This window comes from Dama dama, chromosome 19, assembly GCF_033118175.1.
Source record: "Dama dama isolate Ldn47 chromosome 19, ASM3311817v1, whole genome shotgun sequence".
NCBI classification, from domain to species: Eukaryota; Metazoa; Chordata; class Mammalia; order Artiodactyla; family Cervidae; genus Dama; species Dama dama.
In genome coordinates, this window is record NC_083699.1 from 76201127 (window position 1) to 76222066 (window position 20940).

At 42.3% G+C, this 20940-nt stretch overlaps 1 protein-coding gene and 1 long non-coding RNA gene across 3 annotated transcripts in view; one reads left to right on the top strand and one right to left on the bottom strand.

Annotated features, from left to right (window-relative positions):
• Positions 1 to 16580, bottom strand: part of MX1 (MX dynamin like GTPase 1) — a 46459-nt gene extending 29879 nt beyond the window's left edge. Inside the window, exons 1-4 of one of the 2 annotated variants that reach the window (XM_061167548.1) lie at positions 16372 to 16580; positions 13748 to 13825; positions 12985 to 13081; positions 3757 to 3840 (exon numbers count right to left, since the gene is read on the bottom strand). In XM_061167548.1, the coding sequence (XP_061023531.1) occupies positions 3757 to 3840; positions 12985 to 13074 (174 nt within the window). In that variant the 5' untranslated portion in view covers positions 13075 to 13081; positions 13748 to 13825; positions 16372 to 16580. The remainder of the gene's footprint in view (positions 1 to 3756; positions 3841 to 12984; positions 13082 to 13747; positions 13826 to 16371) is intronic. The other variant, XM_061167547.1, reaches the window with a different exon arrangement.
• LOC133073699 (uncharacterized) lies at positions 16535 to 20675 on the top strand. The gene is made up of 3 exons (XR_009697035.1): positions 16535 to 16801; positions 19955 to 20123; positions 20593 to 20675. It is a non-coding gene; the product is annotated as an uncharacterized LOC133073699 (long non-coding RNA).
• The last annotated feature ends 265 nt before the right edge of the window (positions 20676 to 20940 follow it).

A 20940-nucleotide genomic window follows, 5' to 3' on the forward strand; every position in this document is an offset into this window, starting at 1 on the left:
AGGTTCATAGCAATACAGGCTTACCTCAAGAAACAAGGAAAAGGTCAAATAAATAGCCTAACTCTACACCTAAAGCAACTAGAGAAGGAAGAAATGAAGAACCCCAGAGTTAGTAGAAGGAAAGAAATCTTAAAAACTAGGGCAGAAATAAATGCAAAAGAAACAAAAGAGACCATAGCAAAAATCAACAAAGCTAAAAGCTGGTTTTTTGAAAAGGTAAATATAACTGACAAGCTGTTCGCCAGACTCGTCAAGAAACAAAGGGAGAAGAACCAAATCAACAAAATTAGAAATGAAAATGGAGAGATCACAACAGACAACTCTGAAATACAAAGGATCACAAGAGATTACTACCAGCAGCTCTATGCCAATAAAATGGACAAGTTGGAAGAAATGGACAAATTCTTAGAAAAGTATAATTTTCCAAAACTGAACCAGGAAGAAATAGAAGATCTTAACAGAACCATCACAAGCAAGGAAATAGAAACTGTAATCAGAAATCTTCCAGCAAACAAAGGCCCAGGACCAGATGGCTTCACAGCTGAATTCTACTAAAACTTTAGAGAAGAGCTAACACCTGTCTTACTCAAACTCTTCCAGAAAATTGCAGAAGAAGGCAAACTTCCAGACTCATTCTATGAGGCCACCATCACCCTAATACCAAAACCAGACAAAGATGCCACAAAAAAAGAAAACTACAGGCCAGTATCACTGATGAACATAGATGCAAAAATCCTTAACAAAATTCTAGCAAACAGATTCCAACAATATATTGAAAAGATCATACATCATGACCAAGTGGGCCTTATCCCAGGAATGCAAAGATTCTTTAATATCCACAAATCAATCAATGTAATACATCACATTAACAAATTGAAAGATAAAAACCATATAATTATCTCAATAGATGAAGGAAAAGCCTTTGACAAAATTCAACATCCATTTATGATAAAAAACTCTCCAGGAAGCAGGCACAGAAGGAACGTATCTCAACATAATAAAAGCTATATATGACAAACCCACAGCAAACATTATCCTCAATGGTGAAAAATTTAAAGCATTTCCCTTAAAGTCAGGAACAAGACAAGGGTGCCCACTCTCACCACTACTATTCAACATAGTTCTGGAAGTGTTGGCCACAGCAATCAGAGCAGAAAAAGAAATAAAAAGAATCCAGATAGGAAAAGAAGAAGTAAAATTCTCACTGTTTGCAGACGACATGATCCTCTACATGGAAAACCCTAAAGACTCTACCAGAAAATTACTACAGCTAATCAATGAATACAGTAATGTTGCAGTATATAAAATTAACACACAGAAATCCCTTGCATTCCTATACACTAACAATGAGAAAACAGAAAGAGAAATTAAGGAAACAATACCATTCACCATTGCAACAAAAAGAATAAAATACTTAAAGAGTATATCTACCTAAAGAAACGAAAGACCTATATATTTAGAAAACTATAAAACACTGATGAAAGAAATCAAAGAGGACACAAATAGATGGAGAAATATACCGTGTTCATGGATTGGAAGACTCAATATTGTCAAAATGGCTATACTACCCAAAGCAATCTATAGATTCAATGCAATCCCTATCAAGCTACCAATGGTAGTTTTCACAGAACTAGAACAAATAATTTCACAATTTGTATGGAAATACAAAAAACCTCGAATAGCCAAAGCAATCTTGAGAAAGAAGAATGGAACTGGAGGAATCAACCTGCCTGACTTCAGGCTCTACTACAAAGCCACAGTCATCAAGACAGTATGGTACTGGCACAAAGACAGAAATATAGATCAATGGAACAGAATAGAAAGCCCAGAGATAAATCCACGAACCTATGGACACCTTATTTTTGACAAAGGAGGCAAAGATATACAATGGAAAAAAGACAACCTCTTTAACAAGTGGTGCTGGGAAAACTGGTCAACCACTTGTAAAAGAATGAAACTAGAACACCTTCTAACACCATACACAAAAATAAACTCAAAATGGATTAAAGATCTAAATGTAAGACCAGAAACTAAAACTCCTAGAGGAGAACATAGACAAAACACTCTCCAACATAAATCACAGCAGGATCCTCTATGACCCACCTCCCAGAATATTGGAAATAAAAGCAAAAATACACAAATGGGACCTAATGAAACTTAAAAGCTTTTGCACAACAAAAGAAACTATAAGCAAGGTGAAAAGACAGCCCTCAGATTGGGAGAAAATAATAGCAAATGAAGCAACAGACAAAGGATTAATCTCAAAAATATACAAGCAGCTCAATTCCAGAAAAATAAATGACCCAATCAAAAAATGGGCCAAAGAACTAAACAGACATTTCTCCAAAGAAGACATACAGATAGCTAACAAACACATGAAAAGATGCTCAACATCACTCATTATCAGAGAAATGCAAATCAAAACCACAATGAGGTACCATTACACACCAGTCAGGATGGCTGCTATCCAAAAGTCTACAAGCAATAAATGCTGGAGAGGGTGTGGAGAAAAGGGAACCCTCTTACATTGTTGGTGGGAATGCAAACTAGTACAGCCGCTATGGAGAACAGTGTGGAGATTCCTTAAAAAACTGGAAATAGAACTGCTGTATGACCCAGCAATACCACTCCTGGGCATACACACTGAGGAAACTAGATCTGAAAGAGACATGTGCACCCCAATGTTCATTGCAGCACTGTTTATAATAGCCAGGACATGGAAGCAACCTAGATGCCCATCAGCAGACGAATGGATAAGGAAGCTGTGGTACATATACACAATGGAATATTACTCAGCCATTAAAAAGAATTCATTTGAATCAGTTCTAATGAGGTGGATGAAACTGGAGCCCATTATATAGAGTGAAGAAAGCCAGAAAGATAAAGACCAATACAGTATACTAAGGAATATATATGGAATTTTAAAAGATGGTAACAATAACCCAATATGCAAAACAGAGACACAGATGTACAGAACAGAATTTTGGACTCTGTGGGAGAAGGCGAGGGTGGGATGTTCTGAGAGAATAGTATTGAAACAAGTATACTATCAAGGGTGAAACAGATCACCAGCCCAGGTTGGATGCATGAGACAAGTGCTCAGGGCTGATGCACTGGGAAGACCCAGAGGGATGGGATGGGGAGAGAGGCGGGAGGGGGGATCGGGATGGGGAGCAGATGTTAATCCATGGCTGATTCATGTCAATGTATGGCAAAAATCACTACAATATTGTAAAGTAATTAGCCTCCAACTAATAAAAATAAATGGAGGAAAAAAAAAAAGAATCTGATTTCTCAACAGGGAATGCCTCAGAGTCCTGAAAACCTTATCGCTATGCTCTGTTGGCCTGCACGACCCCCGCTGGAGCCGGATTAACTAATTTACTTACCCAACCCCCCTTTATTTCAGGTCATAAAATGGACGGAGAAAAGACCCAGGTATCAACCAATGACTCCACCCAAATGCCTCCTCCTTGGAACCCTCACACCCTGGGGAGGAGAGAAAACTAATTAACATTTCTTTATTTTATGAAGTCCTTCCTTTGTGTATGGGCCCAGCAAAATTATGCATAAACGTTGGCCGACAAACTTGGACTTTAGTCCTGCCTCCAAAAGAAGACTTGCAGACATTGCTGCCCTTTTTCTGTCTGTGAACCATGTTTATACTACTGAAACTTTAGGAAAAGAACAAAAAACATTATACATTATGCTGCTTAAGTGGCTAAAAAGGTTACTAACACTACGTTGAAACATTACCATGATGAAGGACTTGTTGGCTGGCTTCCTCCTCCTCCTCCTTCTCCTCCTCGAATTGTCCTCAACAAACAAATTGAGCTTGAACTATGAGACATATAAAACATAAAAACTTGCTGCCAATGTTAGGGGAAGCACACTGATTGAAACCGCCCACCCTGGCCAGGCACCATAGAAACCATTTGCATGAGTTGTTTTATGACGGGAGATCCTGGTAAGGAATACAGAGCTAATAAGCCACCACCAACCGGAAGAGTTCGGGAAAGGTCAAAAGGAGACACTGCATGTCTGTCCACTTCCCAGAATCCCTCTCGCTAGCATCCATCTTGGCTGAGCAATGCGTGTGCCACCAGGAAAGACTCTGAATTAGAATGATTGGCCAAAGACCACCCGGAAACTAATCCCATCACCATAAAACCAGAGACTGTGAGTCACGTGACAGAGCAGTTCTCCTGGGTTCCCTCACCCTCCTGCTCTCCACCCGGGTGCCCTTTCCCAATAAAATCTCTTGCTTTATCAGCACATTTGTCTCCTCGGACAATTCATTTCCGAATGTTAGACAAGAGCCCAGTTTCAGGCCCTTTTTCCTTCAGCAAATGGCGACTCTGGTGGGAACTCTTCTTCGCTGAGACTGACATCCTGACCACTTGGGGTACTCAGGGGCCAGCTTGCCTGCCAATGGACCAGACCCAGCGGCTGCAACTGGGATCCTTTTGTCCCTGGTCTCCTCCTGATACGGACAACTGGCCAGAGTGCCCCGACCGGAAAGGAACAAGAGACTTTATTGACCTCTTTCCTCTCCTTAGCCCTTCCTATCCTTCCCGTTTTTCTAGTTCCCCGGTCCTGGATGCAGGAATCTGGTCGAAGGGCCTCAGCCTGAGCTGAGGGTTGGAGACCGATCACCTCCTCTTGGCAGAGAATTCAAATTCTGGTTCTGGTTTCTGGTAGGGCCGAGTTCCAGTCCTCCCTTCTCTGGAAGCCCAGGGAAAAGTCCCATAACGCCTGGGTGTCTGCAGGTGGCAGGAGATGTCTGCAAGTCCACCCTTTTTGCCCCCCTTTCCTGCCTCCTACTCCTTCTTCTTTCAACCTGGCTTCCTTTCCTCCTTTTGAAATCTTTGAAGACATCTGAAGTTCTGTGTCTCTATAGAAGGTTTTCTGAGAGACTGCATTCTTGTATTTAAGGGAGTGTCTGACGAGGACTGCCAAGTTTATATGTGTGTTTTAACTCTGTTCTGTGTTGTGATTTTCGATGGCCATTTTGCTTTGTCTGGCCACCATTTGATTTAGACCTGCCGCCATTTTGTTAAAACTTGATTTTCTTTCCCTGTGCCTTGAGACCAGGGCTCTCAGTAACACTTATCTAGACCATCTCTAACTCCTGAGACTGAGGGGAAAAGGGGAAAAGCCTTTAAAATTTTTATTTGTTTCAACTTTTTTTTATAAACTAGTAAATTTTATATTGTAATATCTAATTCATGACCAAACTTAGAAAATGAAGCTAGATCTTGCACTGTGTCTGTCTTGGTATGTCTTTGTCTCTGGGTAATATTTTTTAGGTTAATTTGTAAATGAGCTCTATTTAATTGGCTTAAAGAAAGGTAAGTGCTTACAAATCAAATAATTCTAAATTAAACAATAAATTCCAGGTTCAGGTGAACTGGGAAATATTCAGTATTAAATACCTGATATTAATGTTTGTTGGCCTATTTAATATAGACATGTGTTAGAGTAATTAACATCAAGTAGAATATTTTTACTGTACCTAGGTTTAATATAAGTTAAATATTGTATCTGTTACAAGTTTGTCAACAAGGAAATTACCTTGAGTGAAGAAACTTCTAAAAATGTAAATGAGATATGAGTTTGTATATAAACTCTATTACAAATAATTATTCTTTAGGAATATCTGTCTACAGTAGTCTCTCCAGATTGGCGTAAGTTGAATTTTAAAGCATTGTGATAAACTAAGTATTGGAAGTCTATTGAATAATTAGGTCATTTCCAAATAAAATATGATTTTGAAACATTTACTACTAAACACTGATTTCCTTTTACAGAAAAACTAAAGAGATTTGGAACTATAAATGAATGATGTTTGATGCCACCATAAAATGTTTTAAAAAACAAGGGTTTTAGAAATTAGCACTGGTATTTATGCTCACCAATCTATAAAATGCTAATATAAAAGTTAGCTTTTGGTTGCTAAAGGAAAGCAGGAAGTGTGCTTTCAGTTAAAAAAAGGTATGAAAAAAATACTAAAAAGTTATGCATGATCAGGATTTTCTAAAATTGGATTACAATTAGTTAGATAAATAGATTTTGTTAGGAATGACATGGCCATAACAAAACTGGTTAGACAGATCTGAAAGAGACACGTGCACCCCAATGTTCATCGCGGCACTGTTTATAATAGCCAGGACATGGAAGCAACCTAGATGCCCATCAGCAGACGAATGGATAAGGAAGCTGTGGTACATATACACCATGGAATATTACTCAGCCATTAAAAAGAATTTATTTGAATCAGTTCTAATGAGATGGATGAAACTGGAGCCCATCATACAGAGTGAAGTAAGCCAGAAAGATAAAGACCAATACAGTATACTAATGCATATATATGGAATTTAGAAAGATGGTAATGATAACCCTATATGCAAAACAGAAAAAGAGACACAGATGTACAGAACAGAATTTTGGACTCTGTGGGAGAAGGCGAGGGTGGGATGTTTCGAGAGAACAGCATCAAAACATGTATACTATCTATGGTGAAACAGATCACCAGCCCAGGTGGGATGCATGAGACAAGTGCTCGGGCCTGGTGCACTGGGAAGACCCAGAGGAATCGGGTGGAGAGGGAGGTGGGAGGGGGGATTGGGATGGGGAATACATGTAAATCCATGGCTGATTCATGTCAATGTATGACAAAAACCACTACAATATTGTAAAGTAATTAGCCTCCAAGTAATAAAAATAAATGGAAAAAAAAAAAAAAAGAGAAAACTGGTTAGAGCCAATTAGGTCCAAGATGGCGGCGCTGACTTTCACTAGACTTTGAGCCTTGGTATTTATGCCCATTGTGACATATCAACAAGCTAAATGATACACCCATCAACATTGACTAAATCTGACCAAATGTTCTAAACACTTTTAATTGATCTTTTCGATAAAACTTCCTAAATCGAATTCTTTTGAAGTTCCTTTGACCTCTAGCTAACTTTGGGGTGCTTCAGAGGGCCCCTGAAACATCCCAAAGATAGATATTAAACTGTGTTTATTTGGTTGGTTAAATTACATGAAAAAGATTATCAAATAAGTAATAAATCCACTCATGTTATAATGTATGGTAAAATTACTAATACAGATACCCCCAAAATTATATGGTGTTCTTAACATTTTGATAGTCTTGGTATTCTAATGAAAAACCTGATGACTTCACAAAAGTTAACAAAGGACTGAATGAACCAATGAATATGCTTATAACTTTTATGGTTTCTATCTAAAAAATTATAGGTTTGAATCTTGTGTTTTCCAGGAGTAGGGAAAACCTTCCTCTCAAACTAATTATGAAAATAATTTGGTAAAATTATATGTTATAAACAAAACAATTATATTTTCTCTCTATCTGACTCCTCCAGAAATTTGAAACTCTTAGGTTTCCAGTAAGTTTATCAAATGAGCTAGGAAGGTTATCTCACTAACAGGTAAAAAAAATCTCAAGAAATTTTTGAGACCTTAAAAAGGAAAGAGTTCACCTAGATTTGTTAGGCAAAATCTGTAATAAACCTTTGGTGTGAGTTTCCCAGCCCTGTTTTATATTAAAAGTTCAGTCTGAGATTCTATAAGTGTTTCAGCAAAATAAAAGTCTATAATCAATTATGGTTATATAAATCATCAGACCAAAATTAGTGAGAACAGACCTATTTTACAAACAAACTAGGCTTAATTTGGTTATATTTGATAAAAATGAGGGTAACTTTAGGGAGAAAAAGATATTGCAAAAAATGTTAAATCCCAGTTTGTTAATGGAGGTCTGCATGTAGTAAGACTCATTTCTTGGATAGTTCTTTGCTGTTATGTGATATTAATGTAAAATTTAATTGAATTCTTAAAGAACACCTTAAGTTTGTTTCTGAAGCTTATCTCAGTAATCTATCTTTGGATGAAGATCAGATGCCTCATGACCTGCAACCAGGACTGGAAAAAGACATAATTTAAGGGACTGTCTCCAACCTGAATGGAAAGACTTTTTATCAGGTACTCTTAACTAGCTCATGCACAATGAAACTGAAGAGAAATTAACTCAGATTAATTCCCACTTCCAAAGGCCCCTACACTGGATTGGTCTATAGAGAAGACAGCTGACCTGATCTCACCTTAAAATGATGCTCAAACAAGAGAAACTACACTACACCAGGATGAAAAGACAACGACATCAGAGGTAGACAGCTTGCCCAAGATGCTGGACCTGATTCGTAAGATCATTTATAATGTTTTCTTGACTTCTTACACCTTTGCATATAAATCAAATGCTTTTCTATCATAGGTCTGATCCTATGCTAGTTTTAGAAATCAATCCAATTGTTGGGTTTGTGGCCAATTACCTATATCTAGCTCTGGGTTGCCTTAGTAAATTTCTCTACTACAAGGCTCTAACTGGTTGGCCCTGGTAAAATTTACTTTAAAAAAAAAAATTATAGTCGTATTCAGGTCACTGTGATACTACTAGATGGGATCCCCTCACCAGGCCAATAATAATACCTGCTTTGACTCTGGCCATAAATTTGAGCTTTTTTCTATTACTCAAGCTCAATCAGAGCAACAAGAAAAGTTTCAGCAAAGGGAGAAAGAAATCTCCCACGATTATGAGAAGGATTTATATAGATAACACCAGGCTATGGTAATTTAGGTTTAAAGTCTCCTCTGTGTTGGAAACAATTAAATTATACTAAGTATAATCAGTCTAGTAACACTAGAAAACTGGGCTATGTGCCTTATAGATGGTGGTGTCAATGTATAATTTCCCTAAAAGATAAAGATTTGTACACAGTAGACTAAGTCAGACGACCTGGGATATACTGGGCTACATCTAATGGAAGCTCTTAAGTCTTACTTGTGACTTTACTAATTCTGCTGGCTGTGTTCTTTGTATTTCACCTGTTTTACAAAATTGCTGTTTCTTACACTGTCAAATGTGTGACTGAGGCCTCTGATAGAATAATATATAGTTCCCTATGAGATCGATGATGATAACAGTGTAACTCTAGATATGGGAAAAAGCAACAAGAGGGAATGTTTTTCTGGACCAAGAGGCAAGTAAGACAGGTGGTCCAGAAAATTTTGGATACTGTATTATGGCCTAGTCCAGTAACAGCACATTGAGTGGCCTGTCAACAAAAGCTTTGCCAAACCTGAGAATGGACATTCTAAGCACCATGAGATAAAATGGTCATGAAATGACCCCCTCAAAATCATGGTCAAGTTTATGAGCAAAAAGGGGCTCTGCCAACTGAAGATTGACACTTGCCATCTACATCTACAGAGATTAAACCATGGCCACTGCAACTGCTGACTTTCAACGGCCCTGAAAGGAGTTCAGGGTGAAAATCAGGAATGAGGCACTCGGTGCTCTGAGAAAAACTGGCAGAACAGGCCTTCAGATAGTTAGATCTTTTCAGGAGATTTTATGAGTCCCAATTCTTGCATTTTCTCATACCTAGAGAAACACTGACGTCATTAATGGTGACATCTGCTTTGGCTATTAAGGAAAATTTTACAATTAAAAGTCAAAATAGAGTACTCAGCTATGGTTCAGACATCCTAGGAAATAACTAAGTGTTACTATGGGTGTAATTTCAGATTAGACATTGTATTGCTAAACACTTGAGTTTTCTGAGTCCTGTCAGGCTTAGATGCCACCATTCTCAAAACAATGTCTGCTGGAAACTTCTACCTTACTTTTTATAAAACTAGGCAACTGGCCACCTGGCTAAAAGTCTCCCCAAAGTGCCAGGTCCAGACTGGGTTTCAGGCCTATTCTTCTAAAAAGAAAGAGATTTATTTTGTCTATTAAAATTCCAGTTATCCCTCCTCCAGCTATTACTAATTGGGTCTGTTACAACAAAATGGCAGACCAAGGGATTGAGATTTTAATCATACAAGGCTCAGATCTAGGACTTGGAACTCAGGAATACTTCCAATTCAGTGTCTCTTTTCCGAGCTTGGGCAGTCCTATGCCCCATTTTGACAGGAAGTTATCACAGTCATAGTTGCCCTGTTCCCTAAATTAAAACTGAGCAGGACTCTGTGGGGTGGCAACTCTGGAGTACAGATCTGCTGTGTGTTCTCCATTTCTTATCTGTAAGATATAGGCTTCATTCAGCCTCCTTGACCTTCCCTGAGTTCCAAAGGGTGGATTCAAACAATTGCTAATCAGGGAAGGGAGGGAATACAGAAACAGGAGAAACAATCAAATGGTGGTTCAGCCTTGAGACAGGGTCCTGGTTCCTACTCAAAGAAATATGCATAACAATGTCTTTTGAGTTTTCTACGGAACTGGAGCCCCCACCCAGGTCGAGGATGGTGACTTCAGACTAAACACAAGATTCCTGGAGCACAGCTCTGTTGCTTCATCACCAGCCAATCACCCCAAATGTTGCCTCCTGTTTCTGCGGACCAGTGATGACCATCCTGTTAGGTCTCCTGTTTGGCCCCTATCTATCTCATCTCTGAGAGACACCAACAGTTTCAAACTAAATTGCTGTTATTACAAGGGTGAAAGCTGGTTTCAGATGTGGAACACCCCAACTTAGATCAGGTAGAGAGAGACTTCTGCTCTGCTAGGCAGGCTTACACCCATGCACAGCAGGAAGAAGTTACAGAAGAAAAAGACCTCCGCCCCACTTCCCAAGAAGTATGAGTCAGTCTACTGAAGTATGAAGTCTCTCAGGGGGGAACTGTTAGGGGAAGCACACCGATTGAAACCACCCTGGCCAGGCACCATAGTAACCATTTGCATGAGTTGTTTTATGACGGGAGATCCTGGTAAGGAATACAGAGCTAATAAGCCACCACCAACCGGAAGAGTTCGGGAGAGTTCGGGAAAGGTCGAGAGGAGACCCTGCCTGTCCGTCCACTTCCCAGAATCCCTCTCGCTAGCATCCTTCTTGGCTGAGCGATGCGTGCACCACTAGGACAGACTCTGAATTAGAATGATTGGCCAAAGACCACCCGGAAACTAATCCCATCACCATAAAACCAGAGACTGTGAGTCACGTGACAGAGCAATTCTCCTGGGTTCCCTTACCTACTGCTCTCCACCCGGGTGCCCTTTCCCAACAAAATCTCTTGCTTTGTCAGCACATGTGTCTCCTCGGACAATTCCTTTCGGAGTGTTAGACAGGAGCCCAGTTTCGGGCCCTGGAAGGGGTCCCCCTTCCTGCAACACCAACACCAGAGAACTTGGGACTCAGACGGGATATTTCACAGGGATTTTGCTATAATCATATTTTATACAGGCCTGTGCCCCACTTACAATTTAACCTGTAAATTGTATTAATTGCCAATTTTGTGTTAATCCTGTTCATTTCAATCATAGTACCTATAGCTGGGAACAAATCAAATTTCATTTACTTGATAATGCCTCTCTAAATGTACAATTACTGCAAAAAGGAAATCTTTCAAACTTTTTCTAAATGTCTGCCCTCTTCCACTAATTTGGAAACTTTAGCTGAACAAATTATCCGGGCTAGACCCACAAGGATGGTTTCAAAGTATTACCCACAGCATCGTGTCTAAAACTGTAACTTTGGTAATTGTCTTGATAATTGTATTTGTTGTTCGTCGCCTTTCTATAAGGTTGGTTAATAACAAACTCATTTGGTCAGGACCTTTTTTTTTTTTTACAAATATAATAAAATAGGGGAAATTGTCAGAAAACATTTAACAAAAGGCTTCCTGTGTGCTGTTTTGAATCTGTCCGGAACCCTCTGGCCCTTATTGATTCCTGAATATTCAGGAGTTAAGAGGAGAGGCACGCCTTTGCCTTTCCAGGGGCTGAGGAATCCAGGCATTTCTCATTACAGTGTTAAATACCCTCTTCCTTCTTATGAAAAGTTGATTGTTTGCAACTTTCTCTTTGATAGGGATCAACTTATGTTTTGTAAGTCTGGAATTTTAATCTTTGTCTTTGCTGAGAATAACCACCTTGTAAGACTGTATATATGCCCACACCATGTTGATTAAAACACCTTTGCTCTATCAGAGCTTTGGTCCCCGTGTCTTTCTTTTTCTTTCTTTCTTTCTCTCTCTCTCTATCTCTCTATTTCTGGCTAATTCCTTGGAGCGCGGAGGCCCTCTGAGCTCACTTTCTTGCCCGGGCTTCTAAGACCCTCTCGAGAAGGCACACTGTGCCTTCACCCACTCGAGAGGGTGCCTGGTGCCTACAGGCAGCATCGCGAACTCTAAGAATAGGACTCTATTGGCTTTCCGCGTAAACCAGGGATATCAGCCTCTTTCTCTCTCTTACTTTCTTATCATTGACTCCGGACCACCAGGTTCCAGTCCATTAAAGGACCAACAAGTTATCAGCCTCTTTCTCTCTCTTACTTTCTTATCGTCGACTCTGGACCAGCAGGTTCCGGTCCATTAAAGGACCAACATCGGGGATATCACAATGACACTTAGGCGGTTTGAGCTCGAGACTGAATCATGATGTGGGCATGTGATCTCACAGGGTTCCTTGGGCCCAGTGCCTGGGCCCAATTCTTACACCAGCCCATCAGCCTCTTGCCTGGATTTTCCAGACCAAAATTGCACCCCAACCAGGTGGCGGAGATGGTAAAGAATCCTCCTGCAATACAGGAGACCCTGGTTTGACTCCTTGGTTGGGAAGATCCCCTAGAGAAAGGAATAGCTACCCACTCCAGTATTCTTGCCTGGAGAATCCCATGGACAGAGGAGCCTGGCAGGTTACAGTCCATGGGGTCACAGACAGACATGACTGAGTGACTAACACTTTCACTTTCAGCATCAGCTAAGGCAACACACTAATGGCATCTGGCTGCAAGAAGGGCCCAAGCAAAATGAGTCACATCTTTGCATCCACATCCAGCCCCTGAGAGATGAGGAAGTGAGCATCCCCAGGCAGCAAGGGCATCGCTGTTATCAATGGGCAGCCCACAAGTGAACACAGTTCATGTCTACATGGATAGTGATTTTCAGGCATCAACTTACAGTTTCACGTTCCCCCATCATATCATCACTTCCATTTAGACTGAATTCAAGTGAATTAGGTTCTTCGATATCCAAGTCAGAATGAACCATCTTCTTCCTTTATCAGTTCAGCATAAATCAAGCACATAAGGATTAACACAATTCAGGAGCTGGGTACATTCAATCATGGACCCAAACCCACTGTGGGACACACAGGGATAGAGTGGGAGCTCAGAAAGAAACGACAGGAGAACTCCAAGGAACCAAATGTCAGATGAAGACAATGCTCCATCCCTGCTCAGGGGTCTTCAAAGACATGCTTCTGGATGCCAAAAGCTTTTTAAAAACTCTGTATTTCCCAAAATGATTACAGGTTGAACATCAAAAATTTTTTTCACCATAAATTGAAATAGCAACAAAGGATGAAATTTCTAATGCATTTTAAAATTTATGTTTAAAAATAAAATTACTGTAAGACTCTTTCCAATGTAGATGAGGGATTCTAAATATTTGATCATTTAGTACCCAAACATATATATATATATATGTTGCATAGCTTGCATGATCTTAGTTCCCTGACTAGGGCTTGAACTCAGGTCCCAGCAGTGAAAGTGCTGAGTCCTAACCACTGGACTATATGTTAAAAATTTATAATTTTTTTTCTGGGGCCATAAACTTCTAAGTACTAAAACTTATAATATGTAATAATTTTGGATAAAAGTAAATGAAAATATATTTCTCCTAGGACTTGAAATACATGTTATAAAAAGTATAAAGCACTTACCTCCAATATACCTTCCTTTTACCTGACACTGTAGTGCTGACTAGTTGGCAGAAATGCAGAGCTCTCCTCCAACACCGCCTTGGAATCAGGCAAAACATACAAATTAGACCAAAACCCGGTGAATACAATACATAACAGTGCTCATCACCATACATCCCATTGCCGAGAATGGTGAAGATGCAGAGGGGATGTGCTTTGAAGGAAGTTCACAGTCCCCTGAGTCCTTTTGTATACCTTAAATATTTAAATTCTAAGGTTGAAGGATAAAGCAGAGAGACTTGCTGTCAGTGTACTGGATCAATACTTTTTTTTTTTTCCTGATGCTCTTATTGTATCTTCTCTAGGGACTCTCCCCCAAGGCCTATGTGGATTTTGGATCCACATTGAAAGGGCAAGTTGAAAGGTCAAGCTTGCTTAAAAAAAAAAAAAAGTGCAGGGGAGGGATGGATTCTGTTCATTGTATAGTGAAAGGTGATCAATTTTAAAGAATACTTATGGAGTCTGGCAATTTATTTCCTAACCACCACCCACCCCCATGCCTTTGGAAAGATTTCATGTGCCCAGGGGCTGCTAGGCTGGAGCTGGGGCCCTGGGTTAAAGACCACAACCTCAGCTGACTTTACTGTACCCAGCCCAGTCATGTGGCATCATCGATCCCCAGGGCTAGCACTCGATGACCATGGGTGCTTTGAGAACAAAAAAGTCCCTCTCTTTGTTTCATAAAGTGACATTCCGTGAAAACCAAGTCTTGTGAGTTTTGTCTGTACATCTTAAATATCTGTACCTATCTCAGTCTTTGAAAATGAATTTGGATCTTTGGGGCAAGGCCATCTCATTAATAAAAATCAGTGTTTTACTTACTCGTCACATTCAGCATCTGGCTGCACTTGTTGAACAGAACAGCCTAAATAATTCAGTCCAGGTAATCTTTTAAGAATTTATAGTTGCTTTTTCTCATAGAAGTGTTTCACCTTCCAAAAACTCACTGACATTTAAATTGTTCATGATTGTAATAGGGAATAACAAATCTGACACCATATTAGAGCTGTTTCTTTTACTTTTACCTTTATATTCTATTGTTAGGGGAAGAACACTGACTGAAACCGCCCACCCTGGCCAGGCACCACAGTAACCATTTGCATGAGTTGTTTTATGACAGGAGGTCTTGGTAAAGAACAGGGAACTAATAAGCCACCAGCAACCGAAAGAGTCCAGGAAAAGTCGAAAGGAGACACCACGTGTCTGACCACCTCCCAGAATCCTTCTCGCTGGCATCCATCTTGGCTGACCAAGGTGCCAGGAAGGACCCTGAATCAGAATGATTGGCTAAAGACAACCCCGAAACTATCCCATCACCATAAAACCCAAGACTGCAAGCCACTTGGCAGAGCTGTTCTCCTGGGTTCCCTTACCCTCCTGCTCTCTGCCTGGGCGTCCTTACCGGATAAAATCTCTTGCTTTGTCAGCACATGTGTCTCCTTGGACAACCCATTTCCAAGTGTTAGATAAGAACTCAGTTTCCGGCCCTAGAAGGGGTCCCTCTTCCTGCAACAGTATTGCTTTTGCCACAAGTTAATCATTAAAGGGATGTTCCCTACAGCTTAGAGTAAACACAATGGCCCCCAAGCCAGGATGTAAAACTAAAATACTTTTTCAGCTCACAAGAAGCATCCAGACCCAGCCGCCTGTGAATGACTACAGTAAAGAAGAAATTAACACATCCCCTCCTACTTCCCTACTTCCAACAAAACCTTGATTTAAAATTTGACTTATTAATTCTGAGAATGCCACCCACGGCTGCTCTGCCGGTTGCAGGTCTCAGCAACGCCTGGGCTTTCGGTCAGCCCCCAGGACTGTCCTACCTCGCTCCACCCGGAAAACTAACTGCGCCGGCCCTACACATCGCATCCCGCTGCACAAGCTGCCGGAAGCAGCTCTCCATCCCCTGGGCGACTTGTACTCCGCGCAGGGCACTTCAGTGCATGCCCCATCTTCCCGGCCAGCCCCGCCCGGCTTTCTATAGAGAAGCTCCCGCAGGCAAAACCAGTTCGCGGAGACCCTCGGCTCCAACATCGCTCTTTTCAGCGAGACTGGGGAAGATCCCCGGGTCCTTGCGCTTCCAAGGATGCCTCCCCGCTCCCGGCGTTGACTTATTTGACTTGCACTCCTTAGCTCCCTCGGAGCCCCTCTTTACCTGCTCCGCTCCACCTTCCTATTTCTTCAGGCAGAAAAATCGCCAGTGCTTGGAGGACGGGAGGGCCGTCCTGCTGCTTTTGATGCGTCACTCAAGAGCCTCAGCAGCGTGTCGGTGGGAAAGCAGAATCAAGTATGCTCTGAACCCAGCGAACATTGCATTATCATCATCATGTCATCCTCACTATTGCGTGCTAAGTCGCTTCAGTCGTGTCCAACTCTTTACGGCCCCCTGGACTGCAGCCCACCAGACTCCTCTGTCCATGGGATTCTCCGGGCAAGAATTCTGGGATGCCATAACTATTAATCATTTTCATTTTTACTATTACTAGTCTGCGCAATACCGGCACCCCAGAGCGCTCAACTCCCAGCCAAACGCCCAAATGCCCCTACCGGCGGAGGGTGCCCAGACCCAGGAGCGCCACACTTACCCGTCCCCAGCGCAGTGACCCGCCGGCTCCCAGCGCTCGCTCTCCTCGGCTTTATGCAGCGCGAGCGCCGCCCCTAGCTCGCAGACCCCGCCTCCCCGTCCCGCATCTGCTACCCAGCCTCGGGGAAACGAAACTCTTAGAAAATTTTCAGGGCTGCGGATGAGAAATGAAACCGAAACCGAACGGGCGGCGCACTTTCTCACCGGCGCCTCCCGAGGTCCCTGCGCCCCGCACCCTCAGCTGTATCCTAGAGGCACTCGAGGTGCGCCCCGCACCAGCAGCACCCCGAGGCGCTTGAGGGAAATGCAGATTCTCGGCCTGCACCCAGACCTGCTGCATCAGAAACTCCGAGCTTTATCCGGCCCTTCTGAAGTTCCTTGGCAGTTTGAGAACCTCTGTTCAAGCAGCCCTGAGTCATCCAAAGCCGAAGGTAGCTTGGAGCCTAGCTGGTCCCTTAAGCTTTGGTTGTTTGAACAGAGGCATTGATAACTGGGTATCAAACTCCTGCTGTAGGCTCACTGGGAACATTCCAGCACCGGTAGGGATTCTAAAGCATGCTAGGGAGCTACCCCCTTAGCCCCCTCCTCACCCAGACCTACATCAGGCTCCTTTCTCAATTTTCCTTGTCCTCTTCAAGCCCCGCCCCCGCCCCACCACCTTTAAATCTCTTGACCTCTCTGCATGTCATGTGGGATCTTGGTTTCTTGACCAGGGATCGAACCTGTGCCCCCTGAATTGGAAGCAGAATGTTCCCTGGACCACCAGGGAAGTCCCAAACCCTCCCTGAAGTTTAGCTCATTTGATATCTTCAGGATGGAAATGAGTAGAAAGTGGGGGACAAAGGTCAAATACACCCAAAGATGAGCCCTCCCGGAGGACTCTGGGAGTGAGGAGTAAAATTTCATTTTGGAAAGGGCTGGCACCCTACCTCCATTCTCCTTGGCTCAGCTAAACAAGTGTCTTCCCCACAAAGACTCCTGTGGTTATCGAGGGTCTCCTGCCCCCTACACAAAGACCCAGAACTGCTCCTTTTCCAAGTGCTGGGGTCAGATGTAGACTTTAGAAAAAAACTGCACACCTAAAAAAATTGAGAATTATATTTTACTTGGTGGACTTGCTGAGGACTTACCCTGGAAGACAGCCTCTCAGATTGCTCTTAGGGACGGCTCCAAACAGGTCAGAGAGGAGCCGGAATATATAGGAGTTTTTGCAACAAAATCCAGGTAGTGAAAATATTAACAAAGTTACTGTTAATTAAAGAAAAAAACTGACATCTCAAGTTCATAAATTCAGCAGTTTTCTATGTATGGGAAGATGCAAGAGTCTGGGCTCCTTGAAATTATTCCTTTGATGTGCACCTTAGCTGTCTAGGGCCAGCATCCCGCTTTTCCTCATCCTGAATCCCTCAAGCATGTACCGTCACAGGTCAAAAAATGCAGTGGCTGCTGGCGTGATGGCTATAATATCTTTTGTTTACTGATATGGCAAGTGACGTTCTTCAGCCACATCGGGAAAACTTGGGTGGAACCAATTTCAATGTGCTGGCACCCAAAAGAAGGAGAGGGGGCCACACAGAGCAGCTCCCTGGCCTGAAGTGTGGTATGTTCTATGGGGCCCTTTCCTGGGGTCTAATGGGAGAACACAGGCTTCCCCAGCAATTATCAAGGAACCCTTGCACGGCTGCTTACCCATCCAGGCCTCAGTTACTTCCTAGTTACAAAGGAGAAATGGAATATTTCCTGCCGTATCAGTAAACAAGGATGTCACAGTCACCAGCCATTGTAGCCACAGCTTACGGTGAACTGGTGAGCCCTAAAGGCACTCAGGAAGGGGAATACTTGCCATCTAGCAGCCATCATGGCACTCTCTTCCAAAAACACAACAGAGGATGCTACACATGTACATCACCAGACGGTCAATACTGAAATCAGACTGATTATATTATTTGCAGCCAAAGATGGAGAAGCTGTATACAGTCAGCAAAAACAAGACCAGGAGCTGACTGTGGCTCTGATCATGAACTCCTTACTGCCAAATTCAGACTTAAATTAAAGAAAGTAGGGAAAACCACTCGGCTATTCAGGTATGACCTAAATCAAACCCCTTATAATTATACAGTGGAAGTGACAAGTAGACTCAAAGGATTAGATCTGATAGACACAGTGCCTGAAGAACTATGGATAGAGGTTCGTACCATTGTACAAGAGGCAGTGATCAAGACCATCCCCACGAAAAAGAAATGCAAAAAGGCAAAATGGTTGTCTGAGGAGGTCTTACACATAGCTGAGAAACGACAAGACGTGAAAGGCAAAGGAGAAAAGGAAAGATAAACCCATCTGAATGCAGAGTTCCAAAGAATAGCAAGGAGAGATAAGAAAGCCTTCCTCGGTGATCAATGCAAAAAATAGAGGAAAACAATAGAATGGGAAAGACTAGAGATCTCTTCTAGAGAAAATTAGAGATACCAAGGGAATATTTCATGCAAAGATGGGCTCAATAAATGACAAAAATGGTGTGGACCTAACAGAAGCAGAGGATATTAAGAAGAGGTGGCAAGAATATACAGAAGAACTGTACAAAACAGATCTTAATGACCTGGAAAACCACTATGGTGTGATCACTCACCTAGAGCCAGACATCTTGGAGTGTGAAGTCAAGTGGGCCTTAAGAAGCTCCACTACAAACAAAGCTAGTAGAGATGATGGAATTCCAGCTGAGCTATTTCAGATTGAAAAGATGATGCTGTTAAAATGCTGCACTCAATATGTCAGCAAATTTGGAAAACTCAGCAGTGCCCACAGGACTAAAAAAGGCCAGTTTTCATTCCAATCCGAAAGAAAGGAAATGCCAAAGAATGTTCAAGTTCAGTTCAGTTCAGTCGCTCAGTCGTGTCCAACTCTTTGTGACCCCATGGACTGCAGCACACCAGGCATCCCTGTCCATCACCAACTCTCAGAGTTTACTCAAACTCATGGCGATTGAGTCGGTGGTGCCATCCAACCATCTCATCCTCTGTCGTCCCCTTCTCCTGTCACCTTCAATCTTTCCCAGCATCAGGGTCTTTTCCAGTGAGTCATTTCGGCACATCAGGTGGCCAAAGTATTGGCGTTTCAGCTTCAGCATCAGTTCTTCCAATGAATATTCAGAACTGATTTCCTTTAAGATAGACTGTTTGGATCTCCTTGCAGTCCAAGGGACTCTCAAGAGTCTTCTCCAACACCACAGCTCAAAAGTGTCATTTCTTTGGCACTCAGCTTTCTTTATGGTCCAACTCTCATATCCATACATGACTACTGGAAAAACCATAGCTTGGACTAGGCGCATACAAAGAAAAGCCGCTAAATTCTTTAACTTGGGATATATGGTTTTCTGTAATTTATAAAAAAAAAAAAATTTTGGCATTCAAACTACCTGCTCTTTGTTGCAAAACATCTGTATAACCTGGCTTCTCCCCAGCCCCCTTCTTCTCGGAGCAGTTTTCTCAGGGTCCCTTGAGATGCTGTCTCCTGGGCTTGCAGTCCTAAAAGTTTCTGCTGAATAACGCATATCTCCCAACTTTTAGGTCGCATGTATTTTTTTTCAGCTGACACAAAGAAGAGTGAAGACTTAAATCTGAGGCATGATCTTACTTCTTCAAACCGCAGAAGGCTCTCCCCTTGACTCCTGTACAGAAATGAACCCAGGAAGAACCACTGGCAAAAGTGAAAATTGGCCAGGGCACAAGTCACTGCCCGGGCCAGAACTAGGAACAGGTGAGTGAGGTGCCTGGAGTTCAGGGTTTAAAGAATCTCACTCTCAGTAGGTCAAGTGCATCCTTAAAATTGGTGCCCAGATGCTTCACTCTCCTCCCCCTCTTGCCTCCTGGCCTGGGATTTTGGTACCTGCTGCTTCCATATGCACCTTAGAAAGTAGTTCCCAAAGGGGCTTGTTTAGGATGTAATTCAATAATAAGACAATAATAGCTTATATGCTGTAGGCCATAGTGTGTGGGTGCCACCCTGAGAAAATAACTCACCTTCACAACCACCCTGTGAGGGGAGTGAGGTCATCACACTCAGGTTACATATGCGGAGACTGAGGCCAACAAGTTAGGTTCCTCTCGGGCCCCTTGACTAGGAAGTAGGGGAGCTTAGACTGCAATCAAGCTTCTATTCTTAAGCCTGGGTTCCCTAGCATCTTCTCTCCATGCTAAAGCTGACAAGATGCCGCTCTTGTTCTTAGAAGTTCATGGCCTTTTACCTGAATTGTGGACTATTCTTCCCCTACTAGAGAGACACTGATGACTCTATATTCTACCAGGTAAGTGTCAAACTCTTAGCCCTTGAGAGTTGCCCTCCAGGCTCAGCAACCCCACTCACCACCCCTGATCACACTTCTGCTGACCTGTCATCCTGGGCTCCCAGATTCTCCTTTCTGGCCAAGTCCCAGCTGTGTGTTTCTTGTCTCTGCAGCTATGCCTGGGTCGCACCTCTTCCAGCCTCCCCTTCCGTGGGCTTAATTAGCTCAGGCAAAGATGCTTTGCATTTCAGATGGATGTTCTGAATAGTGGGGATATGGCCACCTCCTCAT